The 16,156-nt window shown below is 51.2% G+C and overlaps 1 protein-coding gene across 3 annotated transcripts in view; it reads right to left on the bottom strand.

The window, feature by feature from the left end:
* Positions 1–16,156, bottom strand: part of ZC3H7B (zinc finger CCCH-type containing 7B) — a 1,285,355-nt gene that overhangs the window by 723,680 nt on the left and 545,519 nt on the right. For all 3 annotated transcript variants that reach the window (XM_069652753.1, XM_069652751.1, XM_069652754.1), the window contains exon 12: positions 8,212–8,521. In XM_069652753.1, the coding sequence (XP_069508854.1) occupies positions 8,212–8,521 (310 nt within the window). The remainder of the gene's footprint in view (positions 1–8,211; positions 8,522–16,156) is intronic.

Here is a 16,156-nt window from a genome sequence, read left to right as displayed (position 1 = left end):
CTCCACTAGGACTGTATTATTATTTGATGATCGTAGCTTGCTCCCATTGTAGATTTAAGGTTGTATAGACATTTTTCACACCCCTGATAAAGGTTCAATAAACACCCTCGAAATGTGATCACTTGTGTTTGTTTTACTTTGATACCATGCCTTCCTTACAACTGGGGCCAGACTTTCCCATCCACCACACCCATCCACCACACCCAACCACACACACAGACCACCCATTAGCCTGCGAAAGCAGCACCTTCACCCGGAAAACAGCATTTCGCATAAGGCAATTCCGGCCCTGAGAGGGCAGTAAGAAGGCCAAAGAATAATATGCCCAACAGGCAAACATCTTGTGGCACTGCGATCTTAGAGTGCTAGCCACTCTTAGTAGCGGCAATTGCAAATGTGTACGAGTAAAAATATCGGTTGTATACGAATTGATCGTTTTACATCTGCTCGAATGACAATTGACCTTTTCACAATTGTATATATATATTCAGTCAATTGTGAATTGTGAAAAGGTCAATTGTGACTGTTTAAATTTGGTCAATTGTTCATTCATCCTGGAGACATTGTATATGTAACCCAAAAGTTTAAACATTTTATAAGGATACAGAGTACCCTAACCACAATTCACTTTCGGGCGATGTGTGCACTTGTAAAAATATGGGAACGGGAAAGGGAGAGCGAGAGAGAGAGAGAGTGAGAGAGAGAGAGCAAGAGAGAGAGAGGGAGATAGAGGGGGAGAGAGGGAGGAGAGAGAGAGGGAGGAGAGAGAGAGGGAGGAGAGAGAGAGGGAGGAGAGAGAGGGAGGAGAGAGAGGGAGGAGAGAGAGGGAGGAGGATAGAGTTGGAGAAGAGAGGGGAGAGGGGGGAGAGAGGGGGGGAGAGAGCAGGGGGAAGAGTGGGGAAGAGAGGTGGAAGAGTGAAGGGGAGAGAGAGAGAGAGGGAGGAGAGAGGGAGGGGGAGAGAGAGAGGGAGGAGGAGAGAGTTGGAGGGGAGAGAGAGGAGGGAGAGAGAGAGAGGGGAAGAGAGGGGGGAGAGAGGGAGAGAGGGACTCTCAGCACTGATCGTCTTATGGACAGATCAGTCACCCCATAAAAATGAGCACAAACCAAGGGAAGTAAAGTCAGATCAAGACTATAAATAAAGAAAAAAGAATGGGCGTCTCATAGAAGTCTATAGGAGGAAAGCAGCATGAAGAAAATCTTTCCTAACAGTTATAATCCGGCTTTCTTCAAGAGGAGGCTTCCTTCAATGCCTTTTCTCTACAGATCCTGCATCGGTGGGGTACCTTGACTTCCTCGTTGGCAAATCCATTGACAGATGTGACCTATATGGCTGAATAACTGGGACGCCGATCTAAAGGCTTCATGACAATTCTGACTCACTTTCTGCAGATTTACTTCAACTGCAATCTTGTTTGAATTTCTCCAGCTATGGGTCTGTTAGAGGAGTTTTCCTAAAGTCCTACTGGTAGTAATACTTTAGTAAGCTATCCCAATGGTTTGTAGATCTACAACTCTTAGTATCGGTATGTACTAACTCAGGACCTCAGTAGAGTGGCAGAGCAATCAGGCTGATCTTAAGAGGAAGTTGTGAGCTGTAGGTAAGTACAATGAACCTTAGCTAGACATGCACCTCGAAGAAACTCTTACACTTATAATTCATATAAAATTATATATTTGTTATATATACACTAGAATCACTTTAAATACTTCACACGTTTACACTAGAACACTTCGGAATACTTGAGCATATACCTCAAAAGACACTTTCACTTTTTTGTTCGTTTGCAGTTACATTTGTAGCAACGTTAGAAAGGGAAAAGACAATGTCATCATATTGTCAATTATTCCGCGCAGTTCATACTGTAATGCATTTACTCTGCATACACATACAGAAAAGTCACCTTAAGGGAGGAAAATGGTTAGTTAGTGTAACATTAGCCTGGGTCAAGGTCCTAGAGAGGGTTTCTTCGCACATCAAGTCTTAAGTCCAAAAACACAACCCTAGGCTAAAGGCAGTTCGTAGAGGGCTCAAAGCCTTGACAAGCAGCAGAATACAGAGTTCCAGAGGATTTCTTTCCTTCTCTAGTGTTATAGATGCAGCACGTTAACAACTAACAAGGGAGACCTGTAGAAGGACTCGATGAAGGGACACAAGCAGCAGTTTGAGTAGGAGGTAAGAGGGGGGGGTACCCTGGACAACTCCAGGTGCACTCCAACACTCTGGAGAGACTTCTTGGAAGCAGGCAGGAAATACCTTTTTCCCCCCACAGTGCCTTAGGTTAGAAGAAAATGTATGTGCTGGCTGCTCCGCAATGTTGCACCTCTGGACCCGACTTCCGGATTCCTTGGTCTGATGACTGAAGGCAGGGCAAAGGATGGGATCTCTCAGTAGCAGTCTCGAGGGAGGACCTGGGGCACGACATTCAGCAACTTCTTGGTTCCCTCTGCAGTTTTAGCGCCTTTTCTGTAGCACCAACAAAGGACACGGATCCCCCGGTCAATCTTCTTTGCTTCCTGCAGTCCCACACTCTGATGAGGGGGTCTGGGTGAATTGGATCGGATTTCTGGAGTCTTCCTACGGATTCAGTAAAGATTTGGATGGATTCAGCCTTTCCACTACGATACACTCGAAATGGGCAGCAAGTCTCCTGGTATTGAGGTTCCGCAGCTCTGGAAGCTCCTGGGACCTCGGGAGATGGCTCAATTCAAAGTTAGTCTTGGGACTGGTTGTTTCCACCAGCCAAAAGCAAAGGAGGAGTCCTCTTTGGAGCTCCACTGTAGCACAAAAAACAGGGTCAGGACAGCAGTGGTCGCTTCACAGTGTTGCAAAGGGTCTGCGGGTGACTCTGATCGTCGTCCTCTTGGGTTACTTCAGCTTCCAGGGGTCGACTTGCTTTTCACTCCAGAAGCTTCACCTTTTATACAGTTCCAGCACACACTCCTCTTCAATTTGTCTCAGCATTTTACTGAATGGGGCGTTTGGCTTTGCAATCAGGACAACCAGACCACCTGTGGGAGCTGGTCCTATTCAGGTTCTCTGACAAAGGACGGGGGTTGGAAGGCTCCTCCCCACTTCCTGGATGCACAGACACTATGCCTAGGTGGGGACGCCCAAGGGTTGCCGCCAAAGACAAAACAAGGGTTGCTGCCAAAGGCAAAACAAGGGTTCCCGCTAAGGCAAAACACACACACTGACCTCCCCCTTCCAGAATGGTAGAAGGGCTACCAAAGAACAACCACGCTAGTAATGTTACTTGGGTGCCCCTATTGTGCACTACCAAGACTATGGACATAGCCTGCAGTATAAAAACTACACAATAGTTGGTAGAACATGTCCACTGCCACCAGCCATAGCTAGGAGATTGTCTATGTGATTAAAAAGTCACAGGAGTAGAGAGAACGGGGATTCTAGGTACTGAAGGTGGTGTGTGCCAATCTCTCAGACTATAGAGTTTTGGTAGAGATACCAAGTATCTCTCTATCCTTAAGAACAGTAGTTACTTGAGGATATATAAAAATAATCTCAAAGGAGGACCCTAAGGGTTCCCAGCAACACTGCCCACAGGGAGCTGGTTGCTGCAGTAGTAAAAACACAGATGCCTTTAAGATCTATAGAGCAGACAGACTCCATAGTCCAGGTAGAATCCAAAGAGTAGAGTTCCAAAAGACAGAGCCCACAAGAATAAATGAGTGGAAAAATGCTCCACTCATTCAGGGTTGAAAGAAAAAGGTCAAGAAGTCCAGCAAAAAGTGCTGGGGGTCGGTAACTATGCAGGGTCTCTATAGCCGGGGCAAAGGAAGCACAGGAAGGCTGCTGGGGTGGGGGTTAAAGGAGGAGGAGGTTTGGCAGCATTGGGTCCTACGGGAAGCGCAGGAGCAGGGAGAGGCGCAGTTGGGGAGGACGGAAGAGGACGCAAGTGCAGCAGCGTTCGTGTGGGCATATTGAGGAGAGCCCACCCAGAGGCCAGTCGGTGTCGGAGAACAGGACAGCAGTCAGGGGAACCTTCACCGTAGCTGTGGGACTGGGGGGGGGATGAGGAACGGAATGCTGCCGCTGAGTGACGCATGAATCAAAACTGGTAAGCCCAGCCCATCTGACTACTCTGAGTCAGCGAGGATGGCTTGTGAAGAGGAACTCTGAGGGAGCAACAGAGCCAGAAAGGGCCCTTGTTCCGAGTTCTTCTGTTTTACCTTGGAACAGTGACTGTGGGGAATTGCATAGTACACAGCTGGAAGATAGGCTGTGTGAGTATAAGAGCCGCGGGGAACGGGCCAGACAGACCAGTGATGTATCCACCGGGCTAACTGGGAAATACTGACTGTGAAATCAAGCTGAGCGAATAAAAAGGTGGCAACAAGATCTGAAACAGTCAATAGGTTGAGGTGCGATTCTTGTGATATGATATAAGGTATTTATAACACACCTATACACAAGTGTATCAAGGCGCAACAAGGCAAGGGAGGGGAACAGATGGAAGACAGACAACGATCCTACTAGGCCAGGTGTCATTCAGATCGCACAAGTGCAAGGCAAGGGGGAAAGGGGAAAGTGCAGGGGAACGGGGGAGGGGACAGTGCAGTACATGGGATAATAGAATAAATAATACGCAAGTACGGCCAGCAGGTGTCAAGTGCAATGGTAGGGTAAGTGCAGGTATCAAGTGCTGGTAGTGGGGCTGTAGGGATACAGAAAACAGTCCCCAAGTGCAGGGGTTGCCAGGAAGGCAGTGCAGGTGTACGACTCGCAAGGGAGGGGACCTGGACCCGAAATCAGAGGGTGGCCAGGTAGCCAGTGCAGTCTCAGTTTCAGCCAGGAAATAAGCAGGGGAGAGGAAGAGAAAAAGCAGAAGCATAGAGAAAGGTTTTGAGGTGCTTCCGGAACCGGAGATGGTTCTCCTCAAGTTTCAAGGGGGCAGTGAGGCTGTTCCAGAGGAAGGCCCCAGCCGAAGAAAGATCTACCACCAACTTGTTGCTTGTAGAAGCGACTGACCCTGAGGGAGTTGGAGGCGGATGAGCAAAGAGCTCAAGAAGGAAGATATTTAGGAAGAGAGAGTTGAAGGTATGGAGGCCCCCGGAAGGCCTTGTGGACAATGCAGAGGGTTTTGGACTTACTCCTTGCAGCCACTGGAAGCCAGTGCAGAGATTTCAGTCCTGGAGGGATACGATCCCTGGGCTTGAGGCCAAGGACAAGTCTTGCAGTCCTGTTCTGGATGAGCTGCAGAGGGTGGAGAGTAGAAGCAGGCCGATTTAGAAAGGGGCTGTTGCAATAGTTCAACCTAGAGAGAACCAGAGCTCTGGAGACAATGAGCTTCTGGGGGAAGGAGAGGAAAGGAAGAATACCTCTGAGGAGGAGCAGCTGGTAGTCTGACTTCTTAGAGACATCAGAGATGTGAGGAGAGAAGTAGAGTGTCGAGTCGAAGATTACCCCGAGGTTTTTAGACTCACAAGTGAGAGCAGGAAGAGGGCCAAGAGAGTGACAGGAAAGGAGGGTGTGGTTGTGCCGATGAGGAGAATCTCGGTCTTACTGGCATTAAGGCAGAGATAATTGGCTGCACACCACTCCTGTATGGCGGACACACAGTCAGAGATGAGAGAGGGAGAAGAGGTGGCTGAGGGTAGCCTGAAAATGAGCAGAGTGTCATCCGCATAGCACTGGAAGTTGGGGCAGAGCGCGGCAATGAGGTGGGCAAGAAGTGCCAGGTATTTTTTTAACAGCCAGGGAGAGAGGTTAGACCCCTGGGGAACACCACACGTAGAGAGAGATAGAGGAGAGGAAGGACCCAAGTTGAAAAAGGGAGGGTCGATCAGAGAGAAAAGAAGTCAGCCACGCCAGGGCTTGACCGGTGATCGCCAGGTTATCACGCAGGCGGTTGAGCAAGATGGCATGGTTGACAGTGTCGAAGGCAGAAGAGAGATCAAGTAAGATGAGGACACGGGGTGTTGGAATCAAGGTTGGAAAGCAGGTCTTCACAGATGTTCAGGAGAGCAGTTTCCGGCTTCTGGCAGCTCTGAAGCCAGACTGATGATCATGGAGACAACCAACAGATTCAGCATGAAGATTGAGCTGGGAGATGGCCAGCTTTTCCAAGTGTTTGCCCAGGAAAGGAGTGATGGAGATTGGGCGATAGTTAGCCGGGCAGGATGGGTCGGCAGAGGGTTTTTTGAGGAGAGGGTGCAGAAGAGAGTGCTTCAGGGGGGTAAGGGAAGACTCCAGTGGCGAAAGAGTGGTTGCAGAAGTCAGCCAGGGCTGGAGCCAGAAAGTCAATGTGGTCCTTGATGGTTTTGGAGGAACATGGAAGAACTTGTTTTGACAAGACTTTCGTAAATCGGTCTTGTCTAGTAATCTCATCTGGGGAGACCGGGGGAAAGGCAGAGAAGGAGGAAGGAGAGGAGGCCAAAGAAGGCCCAGAGGAAGAGCAGGGAGTAGAGGGAGGAAGGGGAAAGGAGGAGCGAGAGGACAGGATGTCCTGAGTTTTAGAGATGAAATGAGAAGCCAGTGCCGTGCAGAGGGCCTGAGAAGGGACAGAAGAGGTAGAATACTGCGACGTGATTGGCCAGTACCTTGCAGATTTTAAAAAGAGTTCAGCCGAGTTGTTGGATGCTGCAGAGACACGGGCTTGGATGTGAGCTCTCTTCTTAGTGCAGACAGAGAGCCGGTATTGCCTTTGGAGCAGGCGGCAGGCCAGTTTGTCAGAGGATGTACATGAAGCATGTCATTTCCTCTCAGCCACCCTGCACTTGCATTTAAGGGTGATGAGGTCTGAGTCGTACCAGGAGTTGGACTTGGCTTTTTGGGTTCAGGCGGATCCTCATGACGGGGGCAAGAACATGGAAAGGGCTGTGTCAGGGTGTGAGTCAGCCAAAGGGGAAGGGGAGGGGGGTGAGAAAGTTGTGGCAAAAGCCTCAACTGACAAGCACTTCATGGGTCAGATGACAGAAAAAGTGGGTGGCAGTGATGGAGTTGGCTTGGCCTGCGGCGTAGAGAGGGTGAGCTGGGAGGAAAGGAGAAAGTGATCACTCCAGGAGAGAGGAGTGGTGAGAGGGATAGAAAGGGGAAGGTCTGAGGAGATAAGAACATCCAGAGTATGCCCTGCAGAGTGAGTCGGGCCAGAGGGGAGAATAGAGAGTGAGAAAGAGCCGCAAAGGTCGCAAAAGAGTCTCCCAGAGTATCATTTAGAAAACCCTGCAATGGTTGACAGGGTCTCACTAGGAGAGGGGATGAATCATCAAAATGATAAATCTCCCTAACAGGATCCTCTGATGTTGACTCTCCCATTCAAGAGTCAAAGGACACTGGCTGCTGCTCCAAGCACCAAAGTAAGCAATTTTGGAGCCTGTGCTGTTTCAAGGCAATTTCTTTGGCTCCTTGGGGTACGCAGACTCATCTTAGGTCTTTTGATGTAACGTTGCTAGATTCCACAGCGGACCCGTGTCAATCTGGTCCAGAAACAGAACTCCCTCCATCTGCTGACACCAGAGTGCCTCTCTAATTAATTCTTAAGTTGGGCGTGGTATCAAGTCCTCTTCAGTGGCTGGATCTCTTCATTGGGGTTCCATCAATATCTTATGGCTTGTCTTCAGGTCCATCCATTCCACAATGCACTGTGAGCAGACCTGATATCTTCACACATAGACTTGCATTGGACCCCGAAGTTGTATACATTTTGTGTGGATATCCTTAAAAAATGGAGTGGATTTGAATGCAGAGGACTAAACTGACATGGCTTCATTGAGGCTTTGTAAAGAGCAGGGATCAATGGAAGGAATATGTTAAAAAGAATAGCTCTGTGCTGCCACTTCCTTAAAAGAAGTCCTTACCATGATAGAATACCACTGGCAGATTAAGGCCTCTACCCTGCATGATTGACTCAATCCTACCCTCAACAAGTACAGCCAATCCCACCACTGCCATGAAATGCCAAATGCTACGCATAAAGCAATGCCTTTCTTCAGAACTCCAGTAACTTAACCCACTCTTTCTTTGAGACTCAAATACATTCACGCCCTCTGCTGAGAGAGATCTCAGCAACACAGGATTCTCCCTGTAATGATGTAGACTAAGCACTGCATCAGGCTTCCAATAAAGCAACAGTCTTGCATAGCGACAGTCATACAAGAAAATGCACTCTCCTGTTATACCCTACTACCTTTCTTCAAGACCAGCTTATCCAAAAGGTCAACCATCTTCACTTCCCGTCCCAATCACATACCACTCACGAAGGAGTCCAGTGCATCGAGTGACCCACGGCTGCTGTCAAAACTATCCAACCGGTCAAGCATTGGTTCAGGGTAGTGTAAAACATCCAAACTGTCCAGTGACCCACTCGTCCCCACTGGTGTTGTCTCAAAGCTGTCCAAAACAGAGAGCTTGCGGGTATCAGGTCTGCCAAAGGAGGCCGGAGGAAGTGGACTGGACACTGGAATGTTGGCAGTCACCACTGCTGGTAGTAACGGTGCTCCCCCTGGAAAGACAGGAATCAGGTGGGGCATCTCTCTAGCAATTACACCTTGGAATGGAGCCTACACAGGAACAAAGAAAACACATTAAACTTAGCAAAATTTAAAGAACACAGTAATATGATGGCTACATCAAATTATAAAAAAGTAGAACAATGACGATTTGGTTTATTGAATCGAACCGAGTCAAAAGCATTTGCCTCCCTCTTCTCCCAATAATCAGGTGCTAGAATTATAGGGAATTGGGATCCCTGTTTGGCAGAACACAGCTAGCATGCGTCTGATGAAGTGGTCCGACACACACAGAAATTGTGTTATATCATCTGTCGAAAGCAATGATAGTCAAACCTTTATCAATCCTTTTAAGTTACAAAGAATTCTATCTTAGCTATTCCGACACCCTTTATACCCTATTAACTTGACTAAGGAAACTATAGTTCTTGACATCCCTTTGGTCAGGTAGTATTATTACTGTTAGTGTATTTATGAACGTGGACCTAGCATCGGGAAGCAACAGAGCACTTTACAAACATAGGGGGAATAACCCAATGACAGAAGCAGATGAATAAGGAAACTGTGAGAGAACAGGGGGGGGGGCAATTTGGCAGTAAGGGATCTACTAGCCTGGCGGACAGATTTTAGGAGGCCACCCAAGTTATAGTGAACACGTGTTAACCAAAACCCAATCAAGGCACACGTGGAGAGCAGTCAAGGCTATTCTCAGGAGAGAATGAGTGGGGTCAGGGGTCCACAATGAGTCCACACAGTGAAGCACACAATATTTCAATTTAGGCAGGAATGTATGAAAATGAAAATATTGATTCTAGGCCTCAACAATATTGGTCATCCTAAACCAGGAAAGGATTGGACAGTGAGCCAAGAGAGTGTTTCAAGTGTGTTTGATAAAAGAGGAATAAAAGAGAACCAAGAGTAAAACAAAATCAATAAAGCCAGAAGAGGACAAAGTCCGAGACAGAAGTGGATAAACCCCATTGATGAACTATATGTTCTGATAAAAGGAGTCACCAAGATGTACCTTAGACTACTTTAATAAAGTGAACCGTTACAGAAATCAGTACCCAGGAGCAGGGAGTCATTCGCCTCTGCCTTAGTTATTTGGATAGTGTTAGGGCCAGCATAGGTTAGTTTTAGACAATAGACAGATCTTTCTTTTGGTACTCACTGACGACGGATGAGCACCCTACCTAGTTTGGTTAGGCAGGGAACTACGATAGTTTATGGATAGTCCGGCATTTTCATCTTTTCTTTAAATATGAAGTCAAAATGTAACATCCTTGTCCGAGTCATTATTCTGACCCACCCCGATACACAATAATAGAAGATCCACATAAGATTTTTTTTAAAGATATTCTGTATAGAAAAATAATGCAATGTAGAAAACTACACTATAAGTAATAGTTTTTTTTAGAATAAAATACTTTTCAGAAAAAGTGACCACATATGGTCATAGAAGTGTCCAACAGTCAGGCAAAGTCCACCAGGGCTTTTGTGAGACTGGCAGATCTCTTTAGAATGGAATCTCCATAACTGCTATACAAAGTCCATTTTCTTTAGAAAAGTGCTCAATAGTGCTCAATTCCGATTGGTTGAGCGGCTCCTAATGATAGCCATTGGACGAAGTGTAGAGTCTGCATATTGAGCAGCCTGAGCTGGAATAGAATTGGGAACACACAACTGAAGAAGTTCAGTGACCGAAGACTCCTCCAGACCACTCCTGTTAGATAGTCAGCTACCAGGGGTGCTGTTGGGCGCCGAGCAAGATGGCCGCCTGATACGTGTGCTCCGAGGCGGGCGGACCTCCAAATCCTGATTTAGGAGGTTTCCACAGATTACAGCCGGGCGCGGAGCACACGACTTTTCCCCCGCTGCTTCTGGGATCCTGGGGATCTGATCCCGCTTTGAATCGGAGCCGGGAAGTGCATCCCCGACTCCACGCTGCCCATCCCCCTTCCTGCGGCGCTCCTCCGCGCCTGAAATCCAGCCCCGGCAGAGGGTGGTCGTTCCCGCCGGGGGCCTGCTGCGCTCCTCCTCGCATCCACCGGGCATCGGCGGGAGCTGGCGCGCCTCGACTTTCCTGGAGGCGGGGTCGTCGGAGTCCTGGGACCGTGACCCGCCAGCCAGGCCGCTGGTCCTGCCGAGTCGCTGCTCCCGGGTCCCTGGAGGGACGTCGGCCCAGCGGTGCGTCCACCCTGCCTGCATCCGCTGCCTGCTCGCGCTACATCGGGGCCTCCCTGCCCCCCTCGCGGCTCCGGAGCCCGTGGTGAAGACCCGGGGCCCCCTCTTCCCCCCGACAGCACACGCCGCGCTGCTGGAGCGGCGCGGCTCTCAGGTACGTGCTGCTGGGGAACTTCGCTCCTTGCTGGCCGCTCCTCCTTCCTGTGGCGACCCCGCGAAAGGCGCACAAACTCTCCCTACATCTGTGCTCGGCTGGGGGGGCCGTGCTTTTATCCTCGCTGTTCCTGGCCTGCCTCTCCCCCCCCAGTGAATCGCCGTGGGATCTCCTTTCTTCTCCTGTGGAATCCAGCTTGCACGCGCCTCGCTGCCGGAGCGCTGCGGCCTCCTGAGGTGCGCAGGGGGGGCTTCGTGGACTGTTGGGCCTGGATACCTGCCTCCCTGCCTTGTGACTCCGGGGTCGCCCCTCTCTGGTGGGACGTCCCTGCGGCGTTGTTGGAGGCCCACGGTCGGTGCGTCTGGATCCGCCTGGGGGGCCCTGACTCTCGTGGCTTCTTGTCTTGTGGCCCAGCGGCCCTCTCCCCCCGCTGGGAAGCCACTGGGCCCTCACTGCCCTCGCACGTCTGGAATCCCACGCCCTGAGCGACCCTACCGTTCACTGGGGGCTTGAAGCTGGTGTCCCTACACCCGGATTGTTACTTGGCGAAAGGGTGCCGCTAACATCGCTGCTTCCTACCCTCCATCTTTGGGCACCCCCGCCCTCAAGGCCCCCTGCCGCCGCTTTCAGCGCCCTCCCAGTCGGGCTGTAGCCTGGCGGCCTACACTTCGGGACCGCTCCCCGCTCCCCTTACGCACCCTACCTGGAGTATCGGCTCTCGCGGCCTGGGATCTCCCCCTCTCCTACTGGGGGCTGCTAGCGATCCCCCCCTTCTTTACCCCACACTACCATCACTCTTGTCAAAATGACTAAGGGAGGCGCGAGGAAGCAAAGCTCCATTAACATGTTTGCGAGGGCGGCTGTGAGAGCTCCGGAGGACCCTACTGAGCAGCCACCTGTTGCGTCATCGTCCGCGGTGACACCTGAACCCCAAAACATGATGGACTTCATCAGGGAGGGCTTCACCGCCCTACACTCAAAACTGGATGACATGAACGGTACAATATCCTCGATCAAGGCCCACATGGAGAGGACTGATGGTCGCGTGACTGAGGTCGAGACACGGGTCGGCTCTGCCGAGGAGGCATTGGGAGCACTGCGCTCTGAGGTTGTCGCTCTCTCCGGCCGAGTCCTCGAGGTGGAGAAGAAGAACGAAGACTTGGAATCCCGCTCGAGGCGCAATAACCTGCGTATAATTGGGGTCCCTGAGGACGAAGTCCATGAGCCAATGGAGGACTTTGTTGAGCACACGTTAATGACGCTTCTGGACTCCCCCAAGCTCTCCCCTCATTTTGCTATCGAGCGTGCACACCGTGCCCTTTCCGCCAAACCCAAGCCTGGGGCTCCACCCCGCCCCATCATCGCTCGAGTCCTGAACTACCGGGACCGGGACACCCTACTCAGAGCCGCGAGGGTCAAGGGCGAGCTGCTACTGGGGGGAGCGAGAATTCATCTTTACCCCGACTACTCGACTACCGTCCAACGGGAACGTAAGACTTTCCAAGCTGTGAAGCGCAGGCTACGAGATCATTCCATCAAATATGCCATGCTCTACCCAGCTAAACTGCGCATAGAACATGCTAACCAAGTGTTCTTTTTCACGATCCCGGAGGAGGCTTCCAAATTTATTGATGAACACTTCCCAGGTTGACTTCCCCCTTCTATCTACAGTCTTGCAGCTTCCCCCTCTGGGCCGTTTGGGGGGCGGCCGGGCCCGGCCTTCCCCCTGTACTGATGCCGCATTGATCCTCTTTCCCGGATTCGACTTGTTCAAGATTCTCCTCTTATCTCAACTATGTGCTATACTGCTAAATGCAAAATGCCTTTCCTAAGTTGTATAAGTTATTGCAGTTGCACCTCGAGCTATACTGGTTCCGCTGCAGCCCGGAGCGCTGCGGTCAGCACGGCCTACAGGCCCCCAGGCGATGATGCCGCTAGTTTGGTTTTGGCTGAAGGGGTTTGGGATTGTCATTCCTCTGTTTGGGAGGGGGATGTGGGTGGGGGTGGGACATGTTAGGGGTGTTATTGTTAGAAAATTGGCACTGGCAGCGAAGGCGGACCGTGGCGCAGCACACACCCACTGGTCCTGGTCACCTTTTTCGACTCTACCAATACCACATCTATGGCTGAGGGGGACTTAACCTTTATGAGTTGGAATGTACGGGGGTTGGGGAATTATAGAAAGATGAGACAACTCCAGCTGCAGGCCGAGCGCCATGGGTCCAAGATCCTCTTTTTGCAGGAGACACACGCTAGATCAGCCCAATGCGTCCGATTTGCCAGGACCTGGGGCTCTCATAGATTCTTCACAGACTACTCGACTCAAAGTCGTGGGGTCATGACTCTCATTCATAAGAGTCTCCGGTTCACTCTCTTCTCCTCACACGTTGACCCCCTGGGCAGGTATGTTCTGTTACACGCTACGCTTCAAGGGAGGGAGGTGGTCTTGTTGAATATTTATGGCCCCAATCTCGATGACCCGGAGTTCTACAGACAGATCACGTCTCTCCTAGATGGCTTCCCCCTTGTACCAATTCTCTGGGGGGGTGACTTCAATACTATCTTCGATGTAGCCCTTGATAGATCTGGGTCCAGGCCCCGTCATCTTTCCAGGGCAGCCTATGCTGCATTATCATCCCTGCCCCGGTTGGCCATGGTGGATGCATGGAGATTCTTCTACCCCGATTCCCGCATCTACTCATTCTATTCCTCAGTCCACGATTCATACTCCCGCATTGACCGCTGGGTGATCTCCAATGTCTTGGTCAAGGACGTGAAACAACTAATGATTTTACCCAGAACCTTGTCCGACCACTCTCCAGTGACCATCAACGTGAGTTGGGCCCCTGATCCTGGCCGGTCCCGCTGCTGGAGATTGAAACCCCTAGCCCTGCTCGATCCAGAGTTCCACTCCGAGCTCGAGGACTCAATCGTGGAGTTCTTTGAGCTGAACACGGGCTCGGTATCATCGCTTGCCACACTGTGGGAATCTTTTAAGGCCTATGTCAGGGGGATTGCACTCTCCAAGGAAAACGGGGTTCTTAAGTCAATTCGGAGAGATATAGCCTTGAGTGAAGCTAGGTTGTCGTCACTGGAGGCTGCATGTTCACTCGATTCTACCACGGGTAACCTAGCTGCCATCGGGGAGGAGCTGGACACGTTTCGCTCCCTAGCCGACCGTGAACAGAAGTTTCTGGATAACCCAGGCATCGCACGGAAATACGGTGAGGGCGAACGCCCTGGCCGCTTCCTCGCGAGGTTGATCCGGCACGAGACAGGTTCCCCACACATTCCCGGGATTGAGAGACCGGACGGCTCCTTGGCTGTCTCCTCCCGGGACGTCAACACGGAATGTTTCAACTTTTACGGGTCCCTATACTCCAACTCAGACGAGGTGTCAGTGGAGGAGATTGACTCTTTTCTCGACTCCCTTCCGTTGGCAACATTATCCCCTGAGGCCTCGGGCTCTCTCGACTCTCCGCTTACGCAGGAGGAGCTCTCCGACGCTATCGATTCCTTATCCTCCGGGAAGGCTCCCGGGTCGGACGGTATCCCAGTTGAATTTTATAAGTCCTATAAGGCACTTCTCCTTCCCCACTTGTTGGCAGTGTGGGAGGAGTCGGTGGAGACAGGCATGTTCCCCCCCTCACTGCGTGAGGCCACGATCACTGTATTGTTAAAGGCTGGTAAACCCCCCTCACGTTGTGGTTCGTACCGCCCACTCTCCCTCATAAATTGCGACGCCAAAATATACGCAAAAGCCCTGGCCCTAAGGTTAGCTCCCATCCTTCCATCCATCATTCACCCCGATCAAGCGGGCTTTGTTCCGGGGCGGTCTACTTCCTTGAACCTGAGGCGTATATTCAACATAATTGACAGAATTAGCCCGGAGACTTCGGCTGTGGCGGCCACTTTGGACATGCAAAAGGCCTTCGATTCGGTATCGTGGCAATTCCTCTGGCGGGTTCTCGAAAACTGTAAATTTGGTCCCTCCTTTCTCTCTTGGGTCAGGCTACTCTATTCGTTTCCTGTGGCTAGAGTCCGCACGGGCGACCACTGTTCTCCTCTCTTTGGGATCGCCAGGGGAACAAGGCAGGGGTGTCCATTTTCTCCCTTGGTTTTTGCGGTTGCCATGGAGCCGTTTGCGGACATGCTTCGTCACCGCCATGCTCACAGAGGCCTCCGTTCTGCCGGGAAGGCAGACATAGTTTCCCTATACGCGGACGACGCGTTGCTGTTCATCCGCTCCCCATCTCTTAACTTGTCTCCGGTCCTTGAGGATATCATCTACTTTGGTCGGGTCTCGGGCCTCAGGGTGAACTGCTCGAAATCCACCCTCTTCCCACTCACGGAGTGCACTCTTCCCCCTCCTGACACTCAGGGATTCACTTGGGCTCAATCTGCATTCACCTACCTGGGAGTAGAGGTGACGCGTCAACAGACACTGACCCTCGAAGAGAACTTTCGGAAGTACCTTTCACATTTGTCCGTTAAGGTTGCAGCCTGGGACAAGCTCCCGATTTCTCTTGCGGGCAGAATGGGTCTACTGAAAATGGTGGTGCTACCTCAGTTGCTCTACAGGTTTGCCAACGTACCCTTGTGGCCAGGCGCAGACTTTTTCCGAGACTTGACTCGCACAATTACCTCCTTCCTCTGGCACTCGGGGGCGGTTCGACTTAAATATGAGACCTTGTCCACCTCCATGGCTAGGGGGGGGCTTCGGGCTCCGGATTTTCTCAGATATTGGTTGGTATCTCAATTCAATATGTCTCTTATTGGTTCGACACAACTGACCCCCCCCCTCATGTCCGGCTCGAGAAGTTGGCGGTCTGTGACCGCGAAATCCGCTCCTTACTTATTCAACCCGCTCCTCAGGTACTGGACTCACAGAGTCCGGTCGCCTGCACATCCCTGGCATTGGCCAAAACATGGAAACTGCTCGGAGTAACCCAGGCTTTCCACGGCAACCTTCCTCTCTGGAACTTCCTCCCGGGGGTTCCTCAGGTTGCACCATCTACCGTTCGTCGCTGGCTGAGGCAGGCTACGAGCTGTTGCGGGACGTGTTTGACCAGGGCACATTCATTGAGTGGGCTGATCTCCCCCTACCCTTGAGAAGTGACCGGAGCGTCTGGCTTCAATACGCGTCTCTCCGAAGGACCCTTAAGCGCAGCTATCAAACATTCCCTGCGTTACCACCAGACGACCCGGCCATTGAGGAGCTCACTTCCCCTTCACCCATGAAAGGCAAAATCTCCAGGTTGTACTCCATGCTACAGTCCAGATCCTTTCCAGGATTTGCTAAACTTAGGGGGGTCCTGGGAGGAAGACTTGGGGGGTAGAGATATCGG

The sequence above is a fragment of the Ambystoma mexicanum genome, chromosome 3p (genome assembly GCF_040938575.1).
Source record: "Ambystoma mexicanum isolate Mex_15411 chromosome 3p, UKY_AmexF1_1, whole genome shotgun sequence".
Taxonomy (NCBI): Eukaryota; Metazoa; Chordata; class Amphibia; order Caudata; family Ambystomatidae; genus Ambystoma; species Ambystoma mexicanum.
This window is presented reverse-complemented; position numbering and strand designations above follow the sequence as displayed.